General features: G+C 38.3%; 1 protein-coding gene across 2 annotated transcripts in view; it reads right to left on the bottom strand.

Annotated features, from left to right (window-relative positions):
* kalrna (kalirin RhoGEF kinase a) overlaps nt 1–15975 on the bottom strand; it is a 150850-nt gene that overhangs the window by 39601 nt on the left and 95274 nt on the right. For both annotated transcript variants that reach the window (XM_060876506.1, XM_060876505.1), the window contains exons 15-33: nt 14656–14822; nt 12280–12399; nt 10793–11011; nt 10450–10599; nt 9028–9142; nt 8761–8876; nt 8448–8570; nt 7349–7531; nt 6835–6953; nt 6396–6462; nt 6094–6203; nt 5775–5844; nt 5545–5634; nt 4391–4483; nt 3977–4088; nt 3653–3843; nt 2274–2375; nt 1957–2099; nt 1709–1811 (exon numbers count right to left, since the gene is read on the bottom strand). In XM_060876506.1, coding sequence (XP_060732489.1) covers nt 1709–1811; nt 1957–2099; nt 2274–2375; nt 3653–3843; nt 3977–4088; nt 4391–4483; nt 5545–5634; nt 5775–5844; nt 6094–6203; nt 6396–6462; nt 6835–6953; nt 7349–7531; nt 8448–8570; nt 8761–8876; nt 9028–9142; nt 10450–10599; nt 10793–11011; nt 12280–12399; nt 14656–14822 — 2393 coding nt within the window. The remainder of the gene's footprint in view (nt 1–1708; nt 1812–1956; nt 2100–2273; nt 2376–3652; nt 3844–3976; nt 4089–4390; nt 4484–5544; nt 5635–5774; nt 5845–6093; nt 6204–6395; nt 6463–6834; nt 6954–7348; nt 7532–8447; nt 8571–8760; nt 8877–9027; nt 9143–10449; nt 10600–10792; nt 11012–12279; nt 12400–14655; nt 14823–15975) is intronic.

The following is a 15975-nucleotide window of genomic DNA, read 5'->3' as shown; positions in this document are numbered from 1 at the left end:
CTGCACAAGATGGCTTTAAAGCTGAGGTATATGCATGAGATGGTATTAATGAGGGGGTAAAAACTTATTTAAATATTTAATGAACTACAAGAATATAGTACATCATTGACAGCATTTGTGATAAACTCTCTCATGCTGTTTTATCAGTTATACATTATCTGCTACTTGTGCAGGCTGATGAATAACTGGACAAACTGTCAAGCGTTAGAACTATTCATCATTTAGACGTTATATAGAGCACTGGTTCATGGAACTATATCATTTTTCACAATTCAGGACATGAAAGATTTGAGAGAAAAAGAACAAGATCCTGTCTGAGCAGTAATGGAGCTGTGCCTGTTCATTTCCTCAATGGAACCATAGCCCCAATTAATGGTAAGTGGAAAACCATAGAAAGAAAACGTCTCATGTGTTACGGAGCCTGACTGGGCGTCTTTGTCTGCTTGTTGGACCACAAGATTTAAGACAGCAGAAAAACAGCCAATGTCTGGAGCTTTGGGCGTGTTTACCTCCCAAAACCAAGACTGAAGATTTGAGACATGTAGGGAGATGGCTGTAGGTTGGGCATCTGAGTGGTCTGAAAAATCCACAATGAACTGAGAAAATAACTGTTTGAGAACCTAAAGTGAACATCATCAGAATACAATCGACAATGCTGAGCTTGTAAAAATCAACAAAAGCTGACAAAATACAACCACAGTCTCAATGTGAATAACAGATTTCTTTGTAATAATAAAATAGATCATAAAATCTCTCTCTTACTCTGTGTCTGTACACTGCCCTATTTTGTGTATAACGCTCACTCATCACGACCATATCGCAGAGAAAGATCATGATATTGTAGATTGTAGACAATTGTGTTCTTATCCATTTGTTAAACTGCACTTGAGCTTCAAGTAGAAAGAAAATACAATTTCAGCAGAATCGGCACACAAAGAACAACAGGACAGAAAAAAACAAACCTGCCCACAGACTCGTCTGGAGGACACAGCAGGGGAAAATAATACTCCCACATGGCAAGTGTGCAAGTGTGTGCTGCTGTTGTCAAGTGTCGAAGAAATGCATGTGGGTTTATTTACCTCCAGCAAATACGGTGAGCTGACATTTCTCCAACAATGCAGAGCAACAGAACAACCACAGCATGAGAACACTCATACACTCACTCTCACTCACTAACTCTTACTTACACACACACACACACACACACACACACACACACACACACACACACACACACACACTCCTGTTAGTAATTCTAATATCATGCTCAAATAAACAATGGCTTGTAGAAGACAGCAGTGTGTAAATGGATCTTACTTTGATTTCACAGGGCCTTTCATAATTCCTCACAGAACGGCAAAAACCAGCACACAACCTAAACAGACTTTTCATAATTTAACATGATTATTTGTCACTCTAAATACAAAGTGCCAACATGGCTAGCATTCTTACTTAGCCATGGTAACACCCCTGCTAAAGACTTAAGTAAAGGGCAGGAAACCCTGTTTGAAGCCTACTTGTCAATCAAAAGTCACATTGCCCTTTTTAGGGGTGGGGTTTTAAAATTTTCTCAAGAATCCTAAAATGATCCTACAGTGTAGACTATAAAGCTACTGATGACTTTTGACTTTCAATCTTTTGAACATCACACAGTACAAAACGGTCTGATTGCAGAACTTAGGAACCGAGAAACATGCTGAGTTTCTACCTTGTCACTGTCTGCTGTGTTCTGAGAGGTTCGGGAGGCGATGGAGATGGTGTCCGGCTGACTGCTGCCATCTCCCTGACTATCAACATCCTCTCCAACTTCTCTGCATAGACACACACAAAGAAATAAACATAACACAACAGTTACTGACATGCCTTTAGATATGTAAACTGGAGAGTAAATGTTTTAAAAACGTACCATAGAAATGCTTAGATGTTTGAAAGGACACAACAAGGGTGAAGTCTAACCTTTTGCTGTTGTTGCGTGGCTTGGCAGGGGTTTTGGGTATCCGTATAGGCTCCTTTAGTGCCCCCTTCAGGTGAATGATCCTCTCCTGAATAACCTCCCGTATGTTCTTTATCCACTCCTGCTTTACCTCAATGCTGGATGCCTGTGGAACATGTTTAACAAAAATGGCCTTCAGCTGTAATCTCACTGCTATATTATTAAATAAGTATGCAGAAAGCTAAACAAAGTCACACAATGAGAGCTCCAGTAACATTTGGCTTTATGATATCCTTGATCTGTGAGTCATAATGTTTAACATATATTTCCTATATAGCACCTTAAGGACTGTCTTGTTGTCAGATGAAGGCGTCCGTCCTGCCCAAAGTGCAAATTTACAGGGGTCGCCCTCTATGTGCTCCGTCACCCCCAACTCAGATGTCTAAATAAATAAATAAATAGATAGATAGATAAAATAAAGAGACACAAGAGAATAACCCGTCACTTCAGCAGCATCATTTGGCACTAAGTAACTAAATGCATGTTAAATAAAATGCTAAGTTAAAACACACTCAATTTAAAACTTCACACTAAATAAAATAAAAATCTGATTACTGTTTGTCCCTGGAAAATTCCAGGGACAATGCAGAATCTACATCTAGATTTGTACCAAAACACTCTTTGGTACAAATAAAGGGATTTCTCATTGTAGAGATTTAAAACAGCAAAAAAAAGCACATCTCTACATGATCTAGAGCTCAGCATATACATACAGTAAACTTCCACACGTGACTTTGTTGCCTCTAAACTCTTATAGATAAAGATCTTTGGATACAAATTTGCCTTAAACAGCAGATTATGTATTACTTTATTGCATTGTTCATAATAGAGTAGAATAGAGTAGAATAGAATAGAATCTTAATCTTAAAACAGATACACAGTTTATTTACAGTTTGTGATTTACAGTCTGGTAAATCAGACTATAAATCACAACTAAATCAAACTTCAGCTTTGGTCCTACTCATCAAACAGTTTTCTTCCTAAAAAGTGAGAATGTCTTTGTTAGGCTCTGCTTGATCATGAAGCAAGAAATGCAACCTCAGCATCTATCCAACAATGAACAATGCAGTTTTATGCTTAGCTGGATTCACCCAGGATGTCATGTTAGTGCAGTGGTGCTGGGTTCTGGTTCCTGGATTAATCCTGAGCTAGGGTTATCACGACTGTGTGGAGTTTGTGTTCATGTTCTCCTTATGTTCATGTGGGTTTCCTCCCACCTCCCAAAAACATGCCAGTACGTGGCACTGGCTGTGACTCTATATTGCCCCTAAATGTAAATGATGGAGTAGCAGCCCATTAAAAATGTATTCCTACCTCATGCCCAGTTTTCCCAGAATAGATCCTAGATTTGCGATGACACTGATGAAGAGTTTACCGAATATGAACATATTCGTTCTCCTGCACAAGCTGATTGATATTCTAATTGATTGAGCTCTTGGTGTGCGTGAGTTATTTTTGGTTTTACAAAAATCAAACTTTGCTGTAAACAGATGTTGTACTCGCTTGTGTTGCTCTTCAAATGCTTCAGATTTATTAGTTATTAAAGCTACGGTAAGCTACACTGAACACTAACACTGAAAAGAGTGGTCCGCTGCCTTCTATAACTCCAAATCATTACACTTTTATATACAAAAGGAAGAGAACAGACATCCTGGATACCAGTAGTTTGCTTTTGTAGACATATTTAGTGCGGCCAGCCGAGTCTTTGATCTCCTTGCTGAAGACGAGGGAGATCTCGAAGAGGAAGAGGTGGCGGTCTCGTCCTTTCCGGATCAGAGATTTGGGGTCCCACACCTGGAATGTGTCCTGTAAGATCAGCTCTCCCTGGACATCCAAGTTCTCATCAAAACCTTCAGACAAATAAAGAGCAAAGGTCAGATCAGTGGTCATGAGAGATTATTTTGATTCCGATCATAGTAAGTGTATCCTCTGTGCTTTTGCTGTATAAAGCTGAGTAGCTCAGTGGTGGAAAAGTGTTCATACCCTCTAGCATGCTGAGGTGCATGGCATCATTGGCTCTCTTGGGCACTGCCAGCATCACCTCCAGTCCATCCTTGATCTCGCCTTTACCCTCTTCACAACAGCTCAGCAGCTCCTGAGAGAACAAAAGGAGAAAACCACAATAAATGATACATGTGACAGATACTTTTATCAAAAGCAACTTACATTTTATCTCATTTTAATACAAGTGAGTGTTAAGGACACTATCAGGGGTCCAGCAATGAGTGCTTGGCAGACCTGGGATTTTAACTTTTAATCAGTACTCCAACGCCTTAGCCACTAGGCTACCACATACAGTAGCAATGCTAGCTCAGAAGTAGAATCTTTTGATATATACAAAAGCACCTCTGATGTGCAGGACACAAAGACACAAATAAAAAAACACACACACAGCACCTTGAGGAGAAGCTGGTACTTGGTGATCCTCTGTACAGGCTTGATAAGGTAAGAGGAGATGGAGTTTGTCAGGCCGTGCCTCTGCTGGATTTCCTGCAACCAAGAATAATCAATAGATTATCACAACATGCACAAATATAGCACACAGTCTCTTCTGCTGAATTCATTAAGGTCTGTCTGTGCTCCATTATTTCTCATGATTTACAGCATGGCATCCTGTAATTCAGTGTCTGGTGCCCTCCACTGGCTAAGATTGAGTGTTTGTTGTAAACATTCTCTTACAGCCTCAATTATCCCCAATGCAACCCGATTAGCTACACTATGGTACTGTATGTACAAAACATTAGGAGATAAAATGTAGGGAGTTGTTATGCATGTGTTCTCTGGATTGGTCTGGGATCTTTTTCCTGTGTCCAGATTCAGAGTGTGATGGTGATACTGTGCTCTATTATGTCAGTAGTTGTATAATACATTGTCTCTGTACATCATTTAAGATGATTCTAAAACACTAAAGTGGATGCATCTGTTTCTCTTTCTCAACTCATTCTTTTCTTCTGTATGTTCTGTGAAATAAGCTGGATTTCTTGGAGTGTAACCAAAAGCTTTATATGGATCTTGGGTCCATGTCTGATTTGATTGATGTTGTTCACTGGAATTGTATATCGTCCTATCCTGGATATTTCCTTTTTGTCAGTATTACCTGCTATGAGGTATGGCAAAGGATAAGGTAAGCTAGCACTTGACGGTTGTTACACGGCTGCGTTTGTTATTTTGGCTTGGATCTGCCTGATGATATTTGTCACGACTGTGTCTGTGTACATACTGTTCACACAGTATGGCTACTATAATCTAAGAGACATCCAAGGTGGTCAGAAACTCCCAAGATTCACTAGGGCCTACAACATCAGACTCACTCGACTTGCTCTTCCTTGCACTAGTCCATGCTGTTTGTTGATCGTCTGACCCGTGCCTGTTATTCTGACACTGATTCTGAATCGGAACTGTTGCCATTGTGTTATTATAGACAGAGATCTGTCTTTGCCCATCGTTTGTGACACAGAAAATCACATTTCACCCTTTCTGATGCCATCCCAACACTAGACTGGGGTTTAATAGGGTTATACACAGAAAAAGAACAGAGAAGATGCTCTTACATCAAAAAAGCTTCCTGCTTGTTCCAGAATGAGCTGATTTGAGTCTGGCTTATTTTTACAGTAAGTCACATAGATCTGGAATTTATCCGCCTGGAAAAATAAAATAAATGTAAAGATTGATCACGTTTAAGCATTATTATTATTATTATTATTATTATTATTATTATTATTATTATTATTATTATATTAAGAAGCTTGATAGTAGAACAAGGTGCACCAATGGCACTCACCCATGTGACAAAGCAATGGCCCACATCCTCTGGCAGCTGCTCATAATTGATTAACTCTTTCAAGAAAATGCTAAATAAGAAAAAATCAGAATGATAAGAATATTTAAACAAGGTCCAGAATCATCTGCATCTCAAACGAAGAACGTAATCAACACTGTATTTGCTGACATTCATATATTTAACGCTAGATCTGAATTGAAATAAAAACACAGACATCGCAGTTAAAACCCGGGTCCTTGATCAGAATCAGAATCCGATTAAAGATAAACACCCTGATTAAACAAACAGACAAACGTTTTGTTTATAGATAACATCATACTTATTGTGGAAGTCATAAATCTCCTGGATGTTTCCAAAGATGATATGCTCTTTGTTGGCGATGCCGGGTGGGATCTCTTCCACACCACTAGTCATCTCCCAGAGGTACGTCTATGTACACACACACACACACACACGCACACACACACACACACACACACACATACACACAAATTATGCAACATAAACCTACAATTAAATAAATTTACAGGTCTTTACATTTTGACAAAAAATGTCAAATATTCTCAGAAATTACGATTTTATATTTTTAATTTGTATTAATTTAGGAATGTTGTCACTTACCTCTAAGCATTCATGAAGATCTCTAACATAGGCTTTTTCAGTTTGTAGCAACTCTGCCATAATAAATCTAATGGTGCACACACGCACGAATGCACGCACACACACACACACACACACCAATTATCAGTGTAGCCGAATCCAAGGAAAGAGAATGTGCATTTTAATGTGAATGTTATTTTTAAAAGAAATCTAATTTACTTTTTGATTATTCTTATATAATTTATTTTTCCTGTATTTAGTTTTAATCGGGATGAGATATATTTAATAGGCATGAGATATATTCCTAGACTTTATCCAGTTAAATAAATCATTAGTATACTGGTTTCAGACATATAGATTAATCACTTCCTATTTTTAAATCTGGGACCGGTTGACTGTTATATTTAACATAATATAATATTAATATTTAACATAATAATTTAGAGGTTTAAAGACTCACTCTTTCTTTCTGGCTGACTTCCTTTTCTCCTCATTGACCTCATGGATGGGTTCACGGAGTTTGACTTCTGGATCAGTCAGGCTGGCTGGAATGATATCTAACTCCAGGTCCTTATTATGCTGAAAGCGAGACAGATACACACATTCTGTCATAGATAATCTGAGGTAAAAGCAATTTTTTGCTGCTGTAGGAAAGTATGGCTCATCATTAACCTTTCATTGTCTGTGTGCAAAGTGAAACCCGATTAACACAGTTAACAAAATGTGGTTAGACGCAAAAAAATCTCTGGATCAACTAAAGTTGCATCGTTACTACCGCAGCAATGGCATGATGTAGTCGTAGTGGATGTAAACTTCTTTATCCAACCCAAAACAGGCTCATAAGTAAAAGTGTTTTAAGCCATTTAAATAATCCTATGTGTTTCTTTACTGAGTCAGAAAAAATAGTGCAAGTGTTCTGTATCTAGTATTTGTGCTGTATATGTGGTTAAGATGTTGAGCAGGTGCTTTGTCACCTCAGTGCTGATGCCGAGCACGTTCTCCAAGCCGCAGCGGTATTGGCCCATGCGCTGGGAGAAGTCTCTGTAACGCCTGTCCACCGTGCTCACCCATTTCTTCAGCTCGGTCACATGCACATGGCCCTTCTCCACAAAGTTGTCAGCCAACTGGATGAGCAGCTTTACCTTCTCCTTGGTTTGCTGAGAGATACAACATGCAGTATTTATCCTAAATGCTAAATGACTGAGTCTCTCTGTGTGATAGAGTTTGGAAAAGACTGTAAGTGTGAAGGTTTCAGTATACAGGTGTGTGTTTGTGCATGTTTGAAAATCTGCTGAGAGAGAAAAAAAAAGATCTAAGAATGAACAAAGATGTAGAGGGTCATTTTTTTAGAAGTCTCTGTTGTGAGTCTGGTTAAGTGCAATAACAAAAGGAAAGGCAGTGTGTATACTGTATACACTCCCCAAAATGGCCGTAGCCTTAACCGGATGCAGGGAAAGATCATTTGAAAAGACATTAGAGATTTGAAGCAATACTTTCAAAATTGTAAAATCATTTGTTTCTCCTGTCTGAAATTCTCATCTGCAATGTCTCAATGTCAACTCCTTAATAAATCTCTTTGTACTGAACTGACCATTTCATAAAAACACCAAGATGTCCTGTAAAACACTAGAAATCACTCAAGACACAGACTTTTCAGCATGGTGTGTGAATTCTGTCTCTTTCAGTTCCTCAACATACACTCGAGTTTGTAACTATAGATCAGATTTAGATAAAAAAAAATTGAAAAACATTTTTTGTTGTTACTAATTGAAAAACCTGTGACCTGCGCTTAACCCATCAGTTACTAAGAATACTATAAATACATTACAAAATGCTGGTCACTTGCACCCTCGTGAAAGTAAATTATTCTTACTCTTGACATTATTTGGTAGGATCACAGTCCTGAGGTTCACCTTTAATCTCCTTTAATGTGAGTCTTTCTGGCAAGTTTACTTCATATGTATTTGAAAAATATTAAGACCTAGAAGCATCTTCAGTTGTTCAAACAGAAACACATGGTGGACAGTGCTGATGAAAAAGACAGAGAGAAAGTATTGTGTGAGCTATACATACCTTAGCAGGGACACAGAAGTTCTCATACTCTTTCAGCAACTCTTGAGTTTTCTCAGCTGAGTCTCCTACAGTGTTGTGAGTTGAGAGGAAATATTCACCTGCCTCCTGAAGCCAGTCCAACGCCTGCATTGTGGAGATAAAGAAACGTCGCAGGTGTGAGGAAGTATAAAAGATATAAAAAGGCATATACATATAAAATACGAATTATTTTGGTACAGATGGCATCACTATACAAATGGTGAGGAATAGTGAATGTATGTATGTGTGTGTGTATGTGTGTGTGTATCCTGCTGTCTGGTATGATTAATCTCACCTGTTTAGTGCTGCGTTCAAACACCACATATTGCTGGCACTGATCCAAGCGGCGCTTCTTCATGGTCCAGAAGTGCAGGACTCTGTTCTCCCTCTGTAACAGCTCATTAAGGATTGCTATAAGAGAAGATAATGTAGACTATCAGTGAACCTTAAAAGATGCGTGCATTCAGCATTGTTAACCAAAAGTGTTTACGGAATAGATGCTACAGTTTTTATCTGACCCACATACAAGAACACAACGTGAATCTGCCTACGGCAGTCTGACCTTTGACCTGCTGCTCGGAGCTGCGCGTGTTGCCAGAGGAGGCAGGAATGCTGACGTTGTTGCGGTGGATGTACTTGAGAAAAACTTCAGCATTACGTCTGGCTAGAGTACATGCCTGAAACAAGCATGTTATCAGAAACAGAGATCAGAGCCCTAAACAAGTCCTGCCTTTGTGACTGCTTCAGTCACGTCAGAGGATCAGTTTAGTAGAATGATACAAAACACTCATTATGTTTTTTCAGAGTGACATCTACAGATAATTACACACACAATTCGATTTTACACTAAACTAATCTGGGCAATAAGTAGAGAAAAGTGGATTAGTGAGAAACTGTGAAGTACACATTAACACAAATTTGGAAGGAATTACAGCGGCTAAAAGAGATCATCTCATAAAGCAGAGCTACGAACATCACAGAGAATTATTTCATTATTTCAGAATTTAAGCTTCACTAAAATCTGGGAATTAAAAAAAAGACATAAGACCCAACACAAAAAACACAGTTCAAAAGGTCTAAAATAGTGTACATACATGTATTATAAATGATAGTAATATAGAAAGTACATTTAAAATGTAAACATATAAACAGAAATAAACAGAGCCCTTTTAAAAGTATCTGAATTCTTCAGTCTCCTTTGTGTCTGCATGCAAAGATAAAGATTTGGATAATATACTGTAGAAGTTTCTTATGATACAGCACTTAACTGTTAAATCATTAACTGTTAGATCAGACAAGCAAGTTTTGGTGGATGGTTTATGAGTTTACTAAACTGGCCATGATTTTACATTTAACTCTTTACCAGAGGCCAAGAAACTGGAATTTCTTGTGGTGTCCATGTTCAACATTTAATTTCTTTGTCATGTAACACTTCACAGTAGAGCTGAAAGACTTAGAAACCCTATAAAAGTGGACACTCAGAATATAAAGAATAATAGTTTTTCATAAACTTTTTCCCTAGCCTACAAGGGGCAATAGCTGTCCTAACAAAATACAAAACATAAACCTCTCAGATTAGTTTTTTCATACAAATGATTCTATCTTCAGTAAATGGGGATATTAAACCCATTCCTGCCCCCAGTACTTGTTCATAAGCATCTAAAACCCTGACAGCGTTATTAAACCACTAAAATTCTGTGTAAGATTATCCCAACAGAAGCAAAAACATCTCACACTGTAAACCAGCATTGTCCTGACTAGTTTTATACCAGACTTGTGGCGATAAAATAATTCATTTGTTTATTAAAATGTCAGATATGTCATTGTTTATTCCACCAGCAGAATGAAACAGCAGTGTACTAGTAAAAAAAAAGCAAAATCTACTGATTTCCCTATATGTCCATTATGGCTACATACAGTATGTAGTAAAAGTGAGCTTACATTAGTATCCTATCCTAAATGCACGTGATCGTTTTTGATTTACCTTCAGGAAAGCCTCTTTCTGCTCCAGATGTTTGCTGATGAGAGGCAATACGTGGTCACTCTCAGCTAAAGATCCCAGCTTATCATGTCCTCCACACCAGTCCTCATCCCGTCGGTATTCCTGCTCCAAACTCTCCAACACACTGCACACCTATATACATCATACACACAAGTTCATAATAAACCATCCTTCATTTCTATTTAACAAACCCATCGATTCTTTAGGTGTGTCCTTTTTTCTATAAATTTCATGTTCAGGTTGATTACTTGGAGATCAACACATGAATATTGTGTATTATGGTATTTATTGAGTAACCAGCAGATGGTGCAGTGGTGCATTTCACCTGCTCAGAGGTCTTGTAGAAGGCCACCGAAGCGTTAACTAGCTTGAGCCTGTCCTCCATTTTTAGCATGAGCTGCTGCCAGTGCATGGCCACCTTTTCAGCACAGGTGCGGATGGCGTCAGGGTCATAGTGGCCCGCTTGCAGCATGACTTCTGCCTTCTGCTGGACCTGCAGTGCACTCTGATGGGTCTTCTGAAGAGAGTTAGCGTGGAACAGGGACTGGAGACGGCGACAAATACAGAAAATGAATACAAATGATAATTAGTTAAAAATCCTAGAACTTAAAACAACAAAAAAACAATGTGGAAGTTAAACCAGACAGTGTCTTCTTTTACTGGAACAACGACAGACATTCAATTCAATTTTATTCTATTTGTATATCGCTTTTAACTATGGACATTTTTACAAAGCACTTTACAGTAACATCCATAGATATCTAATCATGTTTAGATTTCTCTCAGCAGTGATCTTGTCTGTGCCCTTTTACCTTCCTATTTAACCTTCAGTACAACAGACATTTCTACTGCATGCATTAGTATTTACACACAGATTTAAAAGATTTAGTAGTTATAAAAGAAGTGTAGAAATCCTGCCTTGATGCCTGATGACACCTGAGATAGGCACAGGCTCCCCGTGACCTGAGGTAGTTCGGATCAGCGGTAGAAAATGAATGAATGAATGAATGAAAACATGTTTATAAAATAGACTGGATCTGCATGTCATGCAGGGTATGTAATAGTTAAAGCTTCAGTGCATCATCTTTAAACTTCCACATGAGCCAAGAAGCCTAAAATACCAACTCCAAGAAGGGAAAATATTTATAAAGGAGCTATGAGTCATACTTCTCTCTAGGTGTATTGTTAAGGCTGTAGACTAACAGCTCCTGCTCCGTCCTTGTGGTGTTTCATCAGAATGTTCTCTTCCATACAAAATCCTGGCCTAAAGTTCTTCACGTAAAACTATTCCTTACAAGGGGAAAGAGCAGGAGCTGAAATACTAATGATTATTACTGCTACAGTTACATCCTGTGTACTGATGTAATAAAATGCTGCTAATACGTTTTTAAGAGGTTTTGTATTTATCTCCTTAAATGGGTTCCAGAGCTGCTCTGAGCTGTGTAGGTTTTACGGTGGTTGTGTGTGTGTGTATTTGTGTGTGTGCATGTGTGTGTGTGTGTGTATTTGTATGTGTGTGAGTGTATGTGTGTGTGTATGTGTTTGTGTGTATGTGTGCATGTGTGTGTGCGTGCATGTGTGTGTGCGTGCATGTGTGTGTGCATGTGCTCGTGTACCTTTATTGCAAGCTGGAACTGTTTGTGTTCTCACTGTAACTGGTTGTGCGTGTGTATGGAGGTGTGTGTGTGTGTGTGTGTGTGTGTGTGTGTATGTGCTATGTACCTCTATAGCAAGCTGGAACTGTTTGTGTTCTCACTGTAACTGATTCTGCATGTGTATGGAGGTGTGTGTGTGTATGTGTGTGCTATGTACCTCTATAGCAAGCTGGAACTGTTCGTGTTCTCGCTGTAATTGTTCTGCCTCAGACAGTGAGCTGGCATTAACCATGCTGGCATTCAGCATAGACTCACCATTGCGGATCCAACTGAGCACCTAAACACAAAATGACACAAAATGAGCACCTAAACACAAAATGACACACACACGCACACACACGATTAGGAAATGAACATCAACCCAGAATGTACTGCAGCTTTTACATCTTCTTAATGAGTATGTGTGGCATTCTGGGAAAACGCATCAAATGCTGCTGAATCTGAATTCTAGCAAAATATTTGCACCTATTTTTACACAAGAAATCATAAATATATTTCCCCAAAACAATGTAGAAATGTTTATATTAAGTTTCGAAACTAGGATTTCTCTAACATTAGTTAGATAAGGAGCCGATATATACAGTATGAGAAAAATAGCTTTCTTAGTTAAATGTATACGTTTTTACATTGTTTATATTATCATCATTATTATATTGATAATTATTATAAGCCATGGGAATTATATCAATACATAACAGTTGCTTTTATCCAATGTATAAAAACATGTCCAGCATTAAACAAATTTGAGCAAACGTACAGCATAAAATAACAGCATATAGCTAATAAACTTATAAGTTAACAGAGTGTTATACCTCAACATAATTTATAGCATATATCTATAAATTTACTCATGCTTGAAATTTCTGAGATGCAAAAGAGAAACACATTTCAGTTCAGGAAAACCTTTCATTTTTAAAAGTGTAGATAAAATAAATTTCACATTGTGACAGGATTTCCCCGGCCACCACACACATATATGGAACATGAACGTCATGAATAATTCATAGCAGTGTTTGGTTTCAGTAGTATTTAAAGCTTTATATGCTCGACTAATTCAACCAGTTTTCTGCTTTTTGAATTTTAAACATACATGAAAACAGATTCCCTGGTGGTTTTAGGGTAAGCCTCATTCTCTCTCTCTCTCTCTCTCTCTCTCTCTCTCTCTCTCTCTCTCTCTCTCTCGTTCTGAATCTGCATTAATCAGCCCATTTCTCTCTATTAGCACGTATGTAAGTGGAGGCACTTGATGGCTCTCTCTGGAGACTCTGCTTGACCCTTTATTACATCCTGAAAGAGACGAGCTCGGAGAAAGCAGGAAGGAGTGACAGACATCAGATTAGCCGGAGGCATCATTAGCCTCTGACCCTCTGTCTGGATTAACACAACTGATAGTTCTGTGTAAAGATACTGTAGTTTACTGATTGTGTAATTGGATGTTATTTTGTGATATTTTTCTTTAACCTGCTACAGATGATGAATTCTGAATGTTAATCTTTGCTTAAAAATCAAAGGACATGTATACACCAATCTGACTCCCAGGCCTAAAAAAATGTAGACCTGTACAGTATAGGAAGTCTATACAGTTCTCTAATTGTTCCTTTAGATCCACAGACAGTCCATCCAAAATACTCTGCTAACTGCATCACAAAATTTATAAAAGCTGAAGCATTTTTGGCTGCAACAATCACAAAAATCCTGTAGGGACTGTATACGGACTACCTTCATTAAAAGTCAGGGTAGCAAAGTATTATTATTAATAAAAAAGAGGGTCATCACTCAGGGTGTGGCTAGTGTTGTCTAGTCTAGCGTATTGTTGTCATTCAATTTAATAATGAACGTCATGAGACGGGATCGCTGAATGATATAGAACCAGGGATGTTCACGGAAGGATTCTGTATGAACACCACACCTAAGAGAAGTCATGTTTTATTCATATGGCCAATCTTTGATGTTTTGCCTGGAGAGGTGAGACTGAGAATGAGGACACACACTACACTATTCTGTACTGAAAGTCTTCATAGCTTTCCACTTAGACTTCACAGCACACTTGCTTTAAATGTGACAGATTTCTGCATGACTGCTGTTCTCTCTGATTTGCATACGGATGACTCAAGCTGAACGGTTCAGTCGGTTATATTTCTAACACTATGTATGCACCTGCATATGTTTCTGTCACATACTTCTGTTAGATATGTGTTTCTATGGCTGTTTTATGGATTTATTTGCAGCAAATAAAACACTTTCTCCTTTGCAAAGCCATGCAATCTGGTGGTTGCACTCATTTGCATAATGTTAAGCTTTCTCAAACTTTTGCTGCTACTTGGCAGGCCAGATTTTGCTACATTTCTACTGTCAAGCCTTCCCTGAAATGAGCATCGAGCATTGAAGTAGTATAAGATGGATGCTTTTGCATGTAGGTGTGTTTTGAATATGCTTTGTGCCTATAGATTTATGAATATGTTATAATTGTGCAGGATTGTGTGTGTGTGTGTGTGTGTGTGTGTGTGTGTGTGTGTGTGTGTAAATGCTTTACCTGTTTAACCTCAGCCTGTAGATGGCGCAGTTGGAGACACTGCTCTAGCCGTTTCTGTGTCTGCTCTGCACTTATGTCCAATTCATGTTGTTTTTCATGAAGAAACTCCAGCAGCTCCTGAACCTGCGTTGCCAAATCCACTTCCTTCTCCCCTGTTAACTCAATGCCTACACATACACACACACACACGAATGAGAGTGTTTTGCCTTGCTGTGTGGAAACGAATAAAGGATAATTAGAAAAATTGAATGGAAATGTTTTCAAACCCTGTTTGCAATGTAAGGGAAGACAAAAAAAAAAATCAGTGTGCTAGGTTTCACAGATTTTTCAGTTTTTATTATTTCAATGAACAAAATCACATCAAGTTAAGATATATATTATGATATAAATTCATATGGTTTTTATTGGCATTCCTTGTTTCTCCTGAACCTCGGTACAACACATAACATCATGCATGACTACATACATATTAAATCTGCTCTTCTAACTATGCATGACTGTTGTTTATATTTCTAGCAGATGTCTCTGTCTCCTTTAAATCAGGTCTGCAATCTGAGAAAATCACTGTCAATCTCTAACATATTTTAACTATTATTATTAACATTTAAAAAGATCTGATGTTTTGGATTGAGGGTGGCATGCTGGTGCAGTGATGTTGTTGCATTTGTGCCGCACAGCTCCAAGATTCTGGGTTTGATCATGAGCTTGAGTCACTGTCTGTGCAGAATTCTGCATGTTCACATGTTCTCTGAATGCTTACACAGATTTCCTCCTATTGTTCAAAAACAAGCAGATAGGCAGATGCTGTATTGCGTCTAGATATAAATAAGACTGTGAAGGAGAGCAGGAGCATGGGAAGTGGTGATGTTGGACAACTGAGTGGAAGGTTGTGAGTTCAAATCCCAGGACCACCAATCAGCCACCTCTGTGCCCTTGAATAAAGCCCTTAACTCTTATCTGAACTCTCAAGTATATTAATGAAATAAATGTAAGATTGGGTGTCTCCCAAATGTAAATGAACAAATATTTTCGACTGGTGTGGATATCAGCATAAATTGATTTGTGTCCTTTTTTGCCAGGGGGTCTTTTAGATAAATAATTTAGATAAATTTAGGTAAGTCAGGAGAATGTAAACTTTTAAATTCAATTGCAGTAACAGAGGAACAACGCTTGAATGTAGTGATGCATATACCTATAATAGCCACTGGGTGGCAGTACCTATTTACTTTCTCCATGGAGTGTCACGTGCACTGGGCAACCTGTGTGCATTATATTGCTTGGGGTCAATATAGTAAAACCATATGGTGCATGATTTATTAT

This window comes from Tachysurus vachellii, chromosome 8 (assembly GCF_030014155.1).
Source record: "Tachysurus vachellii isolate PV-2020 chromosome 8, HZAU_Pvac_v1, whole genome shotgun sequence".
NCBI classification, from domain to species: domain Eukaryota; kingdom Metazoa; phylum Chordata; class Actinopteri; order Siluriformes; family Bagridae; genus Tachysurus; species Tachysurus vachellii.
The sequence above is the reverse complement of the archived record's forward strand: the minus strand, read 5'-3'. Positions and strand labels throughout refer to the sequence as shown.